This window comes from Camelina sativa, chromosome 18, assembly GCF_000633955.1.
Source record: "Camelina sativa cultivar DH55 chromosome 18, Cs, whole genome shotgun sequence".
In the NCBI taxonomy this organism is placed as follows: domain Eukaryota; kingdom Viridiplantae; phylum Streptophyta; class Magnoliopsida; order Brassicales; family Brassicaceae; genus Camelina; species Camelina sativa.
Window position 1 is genome coordinate 7,585,305 of NC_025702.1, and position 11,644 is coordinate 7,596,948.

At 35.2% G+C, this 11,644-nt stretch overlaps 2 protein-coding genes and 1 long non-coding RNA gene across 4 annotated transcripts in view; 1 reads left to right on the forward strand and 2 right to left on the reverse strand.

Moving 5' to 3' along the window:
* On the reverse strand, positions 4,711-6,198 carry LOC104760783. Its single transcript, XR_763011.2, has 4 exons — positions 6,069-6,198; positions 5,411-5,875; positions 4,933-5,285; positions 4,711-4,776 (listed from the first exon to the last, which is right to left on the reverse strand). It is a non-coding gene; the product is annotated as an uncharacterized LOC104760783 (long non-coding RNA).
* Positions 6,678-10,552, reverse strand: LOC104760784 (chaperone protein dnaJ GFA2, mitochondrial). The gene is made up of 18 exons (XM_010483749.2): positions 10,277-10,552; positions 10,096-10,189; positions 9,928-10,002; positions 9,726-9,817; positions 9,549-9,632; positions 9,414-9,452; positions 9,187-9,303; positions 8,993-9,037; positions 8,816-8,903; positions 8,654-8,718; positions 8,485-8,559; positions 8,222-8,294; positions 8,039-8,130; positions 7,882-7,953; positions 7,674-7,730; positions 7,446-7,494; positions 7,188-7,254; positions 6,678-7,093 (listed from the first exon to the last, which is right to left on the reverse strand). Exons 1-18 carry the CDS (start codon positions 10,361-10,363, stop codon positions 6,997-6,999), a joined length of 1,368 nt encoding a protein of 455 aa, XP_010482051.1. The 5' UTR covers positions 10,364-10,552; the 3' UTR covers positions 6,678-6,996.
* LOC104760785 (protein ROOT PRIMORDIUM DEFECTIVE 1-like) overlaps positions 10,709-11,644 on the forward strand; it is a 5,200-nt gene continuing 4,264 nt past the window's right edge. Inside the window, exons 1-2 of one of the 2 annotated variants that reach the window (XM_019239886.1) lie at positions 10,709-10,779; positions 10,943-11,638. In XM_019239886.1, the coding sequence (XP_019095431.1) occupies positions 10,954-11,638 (685 nt within the window). In that variant the 5' untranslated portion in view covers positions 10,709-10,779; positions 10,943-10,953. The remainder of the gene's footprint in view (positions 10,780-10,942; positions 11,639-11,644) is intronic. The other variant, XM_019239885.1, reaches the window with a different exon arrangement.

Here is an 11,644-nt window from a genome sequence, read left to right on the forward strand (position 1 = left end):
GTCAACCCCTTGGTGTCGATCAACACCCACCTGGTTTTGATCCACACCGACCCCGCTGATGCACTCTGCTTGAAGCTGAGAGTTTGTTCATTGCCTTCCACCACCTCCAAATCGTCCAAGGCTCACCTAGAAGCCATGTAAGGCCGTAAAGACCATGAAATAACCACAACAAGCAAGAAAACACCACAAACAGACATAAAACAAGCAAAACAAAGGAACCTCAAGCTTAGATCAGCCATGGTCATTTACTCACCTCTTTAGCAGAAAGATTCTGACCAAAACCGACGAACACAGCCTCCTAGAAAGCTTCTAACTCGTTCCTAACACCAAATCTCCACTCTAGAGGAACAGATCTCCCAAACAAAGCCAAGAACTCTCCAAAAACTCTAAACCCCTCAAGAACACTTTTTCCCCCTTCTGTTTCTCTTTGGAAAGCGATTATGAGCGGCTCCCCACTACCAAAACGCGACTTTCCACTTAAATACCTCAATTTACGGTTTTTCAAACTCAATCAATTTTAATTTCTACGATTTAAAATAACCGATCGAATCGTAAATTGTTGGTGTCGACTGACTCCCTCGTTGGTGTCGATCGACATCCACACCCAAAACCGGTAAATTGGTTCGCAGATGTTACAATAGCCCTGAGTCGTTGTATTGCTTTCAAGAAGGATTTTTTACAAGTTAAAGATCTCATTATCGACTCAACTGATTTTTTGTATGATCGCCACATCTTCTTCTACAATAATACTTCAAATCAGACCCATGTCCCAAGTTCTCTGGTTAGCCATAATGAGATCTTTAACTTGTAAAAAATCCATAGCAAGCCCTTCTATACTCCTCGGGCCCTGGGTGGATGGATTGGCAGCCAATGTGCAATAGTTGACTTATTTCTAATTTTTAAGTAGTGTTTTTATATTTTACTATATTGTTTTTTTTAAATTATTTTTTATTTTGTAAATATGGTCTAGAATAGCACATACAGAAACGTTATTGAAAGGTTAGCGGGGAAAAAAGATTATTCATTACCGCCTTCGTAAAAAAACATGAACTTTAATAAAAAAAATATTAAAATCTGGGATCCAATTAATAAAACTAGTCGACCTAATTTATTTCTTTTTCTTTTACTCTCTTAACCTTCGACATTCTTCTTCCCATTTTGTTTGCTTTCTCTTTCAAATTTTGTTCTTCCTCTCCCTTTCTCTTCTTTCATGGTATCTTAATATCTTAGCCACTCTCGCTCCCCTCTGTCATCACCACCAATCTTTGTTAAAAAACCCTAACCTCTTGCATATGTCCCATGGATCTCGCAGTCATGAGACACAACTTTGCCACCAAGAAAGAGATTCAGAATTTGATTCTGCATTTGAACTTTAGATCTTGTCTTTCAACAAGGATCTCTCCTAAATCTTGTCTTCATAAAATATCTTATATTTATAATATATTAAACAATATTTTTTTATCATAAGTTTTTATTTTGCTGGTTGTGTTTTTACTAACAGTTTAAGTTTAACTAGATGAAGACTTGCTCGATGTGAGGGTTTAAAGTTTTATAAATGAAATTAAATTTATTAAAATTTGTTGTATGTTATATATAAATTTTATTTTTGTTATAATATACTGATTTGTATCCACTTACAAATATTTTATGTATGTTACTATTAAAAGTATATCTTTTTACACCTAAATGTACTCTTGTATGTTACAAACATATTTTTTATCACCATCTAGATATTGTATATATAAACACATTAAGCCAAGTATATTACTTTCGTTTCTGCATAGTTTTTTAATTACTAAAATAGTTGGCTCAAAAAACATTTTGAATAAAAAATATATTACATAATATACTAATTAATGATGTATCATCATAATAATGTATGAACACCATGGAGAAAACATAGGCTCCGCCTTCATCCCTTATGGAGATAACCTTGCGTCCAACCTCCTCCATCATGGAGAGAAGTTTGGCTCCACCTTTCTCCCTTGGAGAGATAACCTTGCGTCCAATCTCCTCCACCTTCCTCCCTTGCGCATATAACTTTGTGTCCAACCTTCTCTACCATAGGGAGAACCTCGGCTCTTCCCTCCTCCTATGTGGAGAAAATATGTTCACGTCTTTTTGCTATCTCAAAATGGCTTGTTCCGACAACAATGAAAGTAAAAACAATTTTCTAACGTCACAAAAAATCTTTTGATAGTAACTAATGTTAAATTTCTCAATGTATTCGTGATAGTAATTATGCCAAAGTGAAAGTAAAATAGTTAGCTTAATGTGTTTATAGATAACATAATATACTAATCAATGATGTATCATCACAATAATGTATGACCGCGATGGAAAAAACCTCGGCTCCGCCCTCATCCCTTATGGAGAGAACATTGCATCCAACTTCCTCCATCATGGAGAGAACCTTGGCTCCGCCTTCCTCCCTTGGAGAGATAATCTTGCGTCCAACCTCCTCCACCTTCCTCTGTTGGGTAGATAACCTTGTGTCCAACCTTCTCCACCATAGAGAGAACCTCGGCTCTGCCCTCATCCTGTGTGGAGAGAAAATGTTCATTTCTTTTTGCTATCTCAAAATAGCTTCCTCCGACGACCAATAAACGTCAAAACCTTTTTCAATCGTCACAAAATCTTTTGATAGTAACTAATGCTAAATTTCTCAATGTATTCGTGTAAGTGTCTTTGACACACCATGATGTAGCCTCTATCTCTGTAACGCTTCAACTGCCACATTGTTTAGTGAGCCCATGCCTACTCTCAGTCCATGGGTCCACCAACCCATATTTGATGGTCGGTTTGTTACGTCTGGAAGGCTTTAAAAACTTGATTACCGACTTTACAAATCAACAAATGATATTTTCTTGTGTTTTGTCCTCCCTCGCACAATTTCGACAATCACTTCCAGAAAGGTCACCCATCATGAAGTTCTTCCAGGACCATTGACTTAAAAAATAAGTGCATTTTGGTGACGTATGTGGCTAAATCAAGTCTTTTAAACATTTCCGCAAACCATGGTGTTAGAGTCTTTGAGCTCCTATGGATCTATCAACAACGATTTATTTTTTCCAATCTATCTATCTATGTTTGTCGTACGCTTGTGTTTGATTAGCCTATTTTATTAATTCATTAGGTTGATGAGCTTCTATTCGTTATCTCCCTTTGGGATTGAATGAATAATGGTAACAATTATGTTTGGAAAAAAAAAAGAAGGGTTTATGACCAACCAATCAAGGTTGAGAAATTGAAAGAAAATTAATTTGGCATAAGTAAAGAAACAATAGAAAATTATCAGTATCCTAATATATGAATCCTAAATCATTCAAAGATTAAAATATAAATTAAAACCATATAAAAATACTACAATAAAATTTAAAATACAGTATTAGAAAAATAAGACTCATATATTAATCTTTTTTTGTCAACATATTCATCTAGACTATTCCCAACCAAAAAAAGAGAAAGTAGTAGAAAATTTTGGTTTAAGAAAATAAGAAAAATTTACCTTTCCATTAAAATATATTCCCAATTAAACAGAGTTGAAGGCAATGTTTTTGAATAAATTATTTAAATATGAGGTGATCTTTGATTATATAGAAGTGAGTAAAAATTTTAGAATTAATAATTAAATGTATATTTTCCTTAATATTTTTTTATAAATAATCACTTAAAATTAAAAATAAGTAAATAATATTATAATTTCGAATTTTATGAAATATATATATAATCTCCTTATAATTATTTTAAAAAACTTTGTTTTTTTTTTCTAAATTCTAAAAATTTTATAATTATCTTTTACTTTATTAATATTTTTTAAAACAATTTTTTTTTGTAATCAAATTCTTCTTATTAAATATTTACACATGTCAAAATCTCAGATTGATAACTTGACACATGTTCATAATTTATAATATAAATTTTTAATTTTTTTTCAAATATTTCACCCGCAATATCGCATGGATCTGACTTCTGAGTCCTAGTCTTAATTAAAAAAACTAGAGGTGCCCTTTTTCTTAAATTTTCCATTTGTTTTTTAACTTTCCTTATTTTGCAAAATTTAATAACCAAAAACTAAAATCTGTAAAAACCTTTTAAAATCTTCCAAACCATATCCTACATGATCTCAATGGAATTATTTTCTCTATATCTAAAGAACTGAATTCAAATCAAAACCAAACCAAAAAAGAATACACCGATCTAAAATCAAATTTTTTTGTACAATAAAGATGTATGTAACTCAAAATCAGTCTGAACTCTGAACTGATCAAACCATCCAATTTAGATCTTTAGTTTGAAATTTGAATATCGTCAACCAAATAATGCGTAAAACCAAAAAATTTGAACCGAAACACGGATTAAAAAATGAAAAGAAAACAAATAAGGAAACGTATATAGATCCCTGGTTAAGAAATCGCTAGGCGCTAGTCGGGCGGCGAATACGGGCCTAGCGCCTAGCAAAGAAATCGGGGATTAATCGGAGATTAATCGGAGACTAGTTTTTAATACATTTTAATATATTTTTATATTTTTTTAATTATATATGTTTAAACTTTATAAAATAAAAACATTTATACATTCAAAAAACACAAAATAAGTTTCGAATCACATGATATACAAAAATTAGTATGGTCTTGATCTTGAGGACACAAAAAATATGAAAAATCACAAAAAGAATGAAGATTACTTCTTCTTCATTTACTTTCTTCAATGGTCAAGTAATTAGCATGTGTTAGACTTTTTGTTTAGTGAAGACTTCTTCTTGATTATCTGCAACTGCAACATTTGCAGATCAAACAAAATTAATAATTATCTGCAACTGCAACATTTGCAGATCAAACAAAATTAATAATAAAAAACAGCAAGATTACAAGAACTATTGGTGTCACGTTAAACAACAAATAATCATACAACAAAAAGAAAAAAACAAACCTTAGTAACCCATTGGTGTGTCACAAAACTCAGGGGTTCCATGAAAAACATTCCGTTCAAAATCCATGTCAACCATTACTTCATCTTCTTCCTCAGATTCAAAATCATCATCATAAAGCTCTCTTACCTTTGAATATTGGGTATTAGGTACAATACCAACACCAGTACTTTGGTCTTCTTGATGTTGCTCCACAATCCAATCTTCCACAGTTTCTTCATTACCATCATCTACGATCACATCCACCGCTTTCTCCTTGATTTTTTGTGCTTGTTAAAAAGTCTTGCATTAAACTGGACATAAACTAGGCTGTTTAGACGACTGGCCATTAATTTGTTCCTTTTTTAGTGTGGATCTGCAAATTAATAAGAGATATTAGAAGAAGGGCTGTAACATAAATAGCTATACTTAAACAGAGATAAAAATATTGAACTAATCAGTAACTCAAACATAAAAGCTGAACATAGATTAAAAACTAACCGCTTCAAAGCTACTCCAATTTCTTTCACAACCAGAAGAGCTAGAAGTCAAAGCAAGCACTCTAGTTGCTAGCTTTTGTAACGTAGGTACATGACATCAATGGGACCTTGGAAGTGAGAAGCCGCTTGAGTTCCAAATTCTTCTTGCAGTTCACTAGCCAAATGCTGTTTATTTATATTCACCTCAGATCTAAGCTCTTTATCACGTACTCTCTTCTTTGTTTTCCTTCTCTTTGCTTCTATAAGTGCATTCTTACACTTAGCTTGATCCTCCTTTGTAGACAATGGGCAAGCAGAAACATTTCCCCTCTGATGAGCAATATGTTCTTTCATCCTATAAACTCCACCAGATATTTCTTTTCCACACAACTTGCATTTCACCTTATCTGGAGTTTTTGGATCATACAACACTCCATATTCCCATCCCACATCTTCAGAATTACGTTTTAGTTGTACATCAACCATTCTGACATGTTTAAAAAATCAAAACATTAGTAAATAGAAACAGAAAAAACATGCTGCCCAGAGAAATAGAAACCAATACACAGAGATATCCTAATCAGCTAGACAGAGCAACAGAGAGATATAGACAAAGACATTGTAATCGGCTACAAGATTGTAAATTGAGCAGTAACAATTTAGAGATTTTAGAAAATTACTTGTAAATTCATGAACAGAAAGATGAGAGTGTCTTGACAAATAAATATCAGTTTGAGTAAGAACAATTTCTGGAGATAATTGAGATCAGAAGAGAAACTAGATTAGGTTTACAATGTTGTTCGGCTTCAATTGCCGAGAGAAGAAGAAGATTAAATTAAATCAAGAAATTTGCGTAAACCATCACTTTCTCCTCAAAAATTGATGGGCTTTAAGACCCAATACGATTTAAATCAGTTTATTACCCATTTTTATAAAGAAATTAATGAGCTTTAAAAAGCCAAAACGATTTAAAACAGTTAAATACCCATTAAAAGCAAAAAACATTGAATACCGATTTTGTTAACCGATTTTGCATTAAACTCATCGGTTAAGCACTGCCTAGCGCCTAGGCGCCCGATTAATCGGCTAGACGCCCGATTTTTAAAACAGGGATATAGATAGCCCATCACTGACATCAGCAAAACACTGTACCAAACGCATATATGAACTGGCTAATTCATTGACAAAACATCAATGATAAGCTTATACATTTCTCTTTCGTGTAGGTACGCTACAAAATGGTTGGAATAAACATTTGCGAACTAGATATGTAAAATGATCGACAAGAGTTGAAAATAAAAATGAACCGTATCACAAGTGTATGCTATGCACCTTGACCTTCGTATCTTATAAACCTCGACACTTGAAGAAGCAAATACTGGCAATAGCAGCGCACGCTTTTCCTTCTTTTTAGTTTTTATCTTCTAGCATTGTAGAACTAGTTAAAAAAAAAGTAAAACCCAAACAATACTCTTTATTAGTAATCCTACGCAATATAATCTCAATCATGCCTGATTGATATATCCATTAAGAAGGAGGATGATCCATGGTTTAATGATACAGCCACAAAAATATAGCTTTTTAGGCTTATAGCAGCATTTGTAGTTTTCACTGGGAAGATCCAGATGCCGTGCGCTGCTCGTATTCACCTTGTTCTGCTTTACTGAATTCCTCAAGCAGTTCACGCTGCCTCTGAGTTATATTTCTGCCAAGGAACATAAACAAACATAAGAGATTGCGATGACTATTATGTCATTTGCAGGCACAATTTTACTTGGGGAGGTTTTGATGGGACTTACGCAGGGATGCTGACGTTGAAATGCACATATTGATCCCCAAATCTAGTCGACTTTCTTGCTCTTATACCTGTTTGTATCATAAACAGAAGTATGTGATTTAAAAAGTAAACAAACAGGAATCTGGTTCGGTATGGATTTGAGGAACTTTTGTTTTGGTTGGTGTCATGCTCTTCATATCCAGAGAGACATTAATTAGCTCAAGTAAAGAAGGCCATATTCAAAAATTTCTCTTATATCAACAGAAACAAAAGAGCTCACCTTTATTTCTTAGCACTACTTTATGACCAGGTTGGGTTCCAGGACGGACCTACAACAAAAGAGTTTTCAAGTTAGATTGCTGGAGGAGTTCCAAGACAAGTCCTAAACTACAACAAGTTGGGAACAGAAACCCCCAAACTTTAGATAACTATCATTTAGCTAGCAAGCAAAAATCTGATCTTCTTTTTCATCAAAGCATTTAAAAAAATATGAAGAACTTTCAGATACCTTCACGACAACATCACCAGTGAGGGTTGGAACTTGAATGGTTCCTCCAAGAATGGCCTGACAAAAGATGAAATGGACTTTAGTTATCAAGAAAAAATACAAAAACGGTAAACGAACTCACAGAGACTGCACCAGAACCATAATAAATGCTGGAGGCAAAAGCGAATGAAATTTTAAAGACAGGATTGTCAAGACCAAATCAATTCACCTGGGTAACACTGAGAACTGCATCCACATGAATATCCGATCCTTCTCTACGGAACACAGGATCTTCACGAACCTGAAGGATACAACCAAGTTACTGAGAACGCAATAAAATGATTAACCATGAGTGTCATTAGAAAGTTGATTTCAGTAAAAGTCACCTTGAGAGTAACATAAAGATCTCCAGGCTGGTCACCTTCAGGATCAGCCCCACCCACCCTCGCCACCTTTAATGTATCACTATTGTCAACCCCTGAGGGATGAAAATAAATGTGAGATCAAAGTGATGAAAACTAACACGAATTGTTTTTTTTATTACCTATAGATGCAAGAAAGAAAATTACCTGGATCGATAGTGACTTTCACTGACTTTTGTCCTCGAACCACTCTACCTCCTCTACATGATTTGCAAATACTCTAGTAATATCAACACAAGAAAAATGATGAGAAATTCACTGGTTACAGAAAGTAGAAACCTACTTTAAGGTCAACCATTAGCGATAAATCTAACAGAATTGGTGTCTGTCTTCATGTATATGCAGACACACATACAGGTAAAACATTATACATGATATGGAAAGTGCAATTATCGAAATATATGACATACTGAGAACGTTTGACCAGCTCCACCACACTTCTGGCAAGTTTTTTGGATGCTTAATATACCCCTTCTCATTGTTGTCTGCAAAAACGTAACTGGAGCACTTAGAACCACAATTAAACGTAAATTATATAATTACAGTGTTCAAAGTAGAGTTTTGTAACATGAGACTGACCACCCCAGTGCCATCACAGGCTTTGCATTTTTCACGTTTGGTACCAGGAGGAACACCTTGTCCACCTAAATGTGAAAGGAAGAAAGAAAACAACAATTAGTAACTTGAGAGTGAGATAAAATAACAATGTAAATCACATTGACCGAAATACTATATGCATACCACAAGTATTACAAGCCAACTCGGTTTGAAAAGTCACAGTTTTGGTGCATCCTTGAACAGCTTCCATGAAAGAAAGATCAAGCAAAACCTTTACGACAGTAAAGAAAGGAAGAAACGAGAATCTATTAATCTTAGATCACAAAAATAATTTCTGGGAGAAAAAGCAGATCGTAATACCTTGACATCTTGACCTCCGATATCTTGCCTGAACATGTTGAAGATCTGTTTTTCAAAAAAAATAGCGTGCAAACCATGTTAGTTGATAAGTTATCCATTTCCATCTAAAAGGAAACAAGTTTTTGACTATCTTTGTAAACAATATTCTTTTGAGTGGAACCTATTAGATGAAAACCAAGAAATAAAAGTATTACATCGCCATTGAAGTTCCCAAAGATATCAAATGGGTTAAACCCTTCACCACCACCACCGAAGCCTTGATCATTTGGAAACCCACCACTTGCATTTTGCTCAAATGCTTCATGCCCAACCTGCAGACATGACCAACAAACTTATATCACATCTGAAATAGTTAATCGAGGGAGCCACGCTAGCTTACTATAACAGAATTCCAAGGAAATTATTATGGTGCCTATTTTACCTGGTCATAAAGGTCACGCTTCTCCTTATCTTTCAAAACCTGATTCAACAAAAGGTCCCAAACCACAATTCCCTTCAGTATAAGATACTGACAGATCATCATATAAAATGAAACCGTGTAAAAAGTCAAACTCACTTCATATGCTTTTGAGACCTCCTGGAACTTCTTCTCAGCTTCAGGGTCATCTTTATTCATATCAGGATGGAGTTTCTTAGCAAGCTGTAAAACGAAACAAACAATAGCATCAAACACTGAGAAACCAGAAAGTTATAATCAAACGAACATATTTAATCTCAACCAAAATGTCCCTACCCCGTAATAAGCCTTCTTGATTTCACCTTCTGGTGCATTCTTACTCACACCAAGAAGTTCATAGTAGTCCTTAGCAGACATAAACGTCGAACCTAGTATTCAAATACCGCAAAAACATTAAAAAAAAGAAAAAATCAATTCAACTATACAAAACTGTGATCCTAACAACTGTGAGAATTAATTAAGGAACCTCTGATCCTACCTGTTCCATGAAAAGACCTTGTCGAGCCAAAATTAGTATTAAAACCTCCAAAACTGATCCATCTCCGATCATGCCCTACATTACAAGATCACAATGTTAAAACCCTCAAATTACACTCAATACCACACAAACAATTCATAAGATTACATTCTTTTATAATCCAATTACCAGATTTTGAAGCGTACTCTCCAACAACTTTGGCATGATTGCCAACGCCCGTATTCAATCTCCTATAACTCCCAATACATACTCCCCTGAGTTTCTGCAAATCAAGAAAAAGCTAACCAATTTGAAATCAATTGAGACAGAGAGAGATATAGAGAAACAGAGATGAGGAGGAGAACGAAACCTGATTGCCTAAATCTTGTAGAAGCGATGATGAGAGACATCGACGAGTCAACAAACGAAGAACCTTTGCGCCATTGGAAGGAACCATTTTTTTCTCCCTCAAAGCTTATAAAGGTTCGATCTTTATAGCTTTCTACTCAAATTCAATGGAGTTGATACTGAAGTGGGTGGGGTTTAAAGTCCAAGAGATTGAGACAGAGCAGCCAAAGTTAAAACCCTAGCAAAAACCCTGTTTTGTTGCTTGCTTCAGAACTGTGTAGAAGAAAGCAATTTCTGTTGTTCGCCACACAATACCGGGTTTGACCTTTTCTTACCCAACCCACCCGTCATATCCGACCCCACTCAACCCGACCCGGCCCATCTAGAGTCACCCTTGAATGGGCTCAATAACGGCCCATCGAAAAACAGAACAGAACAGAACTCTATAGTTGCCGTCGTCTCGGTAACTTTGCCGTCGTTGCGCACTGACTGTGTTCGTCTCACCGTGAAAAGATGTAATTGCAGGTACCATCACGTCGATTCACATACTTTTCATGATGTTGATTTGTATTATTCTTCTAAAATTTCCATAAAACCTCACAAATTGCTTTAATTTTACATGAAAGATGCAAACTTTGACCGATTTAGCTGTAAATTTCGAAACTTTAAGCTGTGTTATTGTACGCAGGTTTGGCTACAATGCGGTGGTTGCTGCAGGGAAGGTTTAGTTTGTGTAAATGTAAAGAAAGGTTTGATTTTTTTCAGCAGAGATGTGGTTTAGTTAACGTAAAGTTGAAATGGGTGAAAGATAAAGAACTTGATGCTGTTGTGATTCGTGAAAAGCATCTTAAAGCTGTGTGTAATCTCGTTTCGGTTATTACGTCTTCTCCTGATTTGAGGCTACCCATCTTTAAGCTTTTGCCTCACCGTGGTCAGCTTGGTTTACCTCAAGATCTTAAGCTTTCTGCTTTTATTCGGAGATACCCCAATATTTTTGTGGAGCATTGTTATTGGGATAGTGCTGGTACTCGTGTTCCTTGTTTCGGTTTAACGCGTGAGGCGATGGATCTTTATTGTGAAGAAGCTGATGTTATAAGGGTGAATGTAGGGGATGTTCTAGTGAGGTTGTGTAAACTTCTTATGCTTACTTGTGAAAGAACACTTCCTCTACATTCCATTGATCATCTCAGGTGGGATTTGGGTTTGCCGTATGATTATCGAGATTCATTGATTCCTAAGCACCCGGATTTGTTCTGTTTGGTGAAGTTGTCTAGCGACCTTGTTGGTTTAAAGTTGATACATTGGGATGATAGCCTCGCTGTTTCCAAACTGCAACTGAGAGAGGATGTTGGAGATAATGATCATATGGCCTTCCCTGTGAAATTTACGA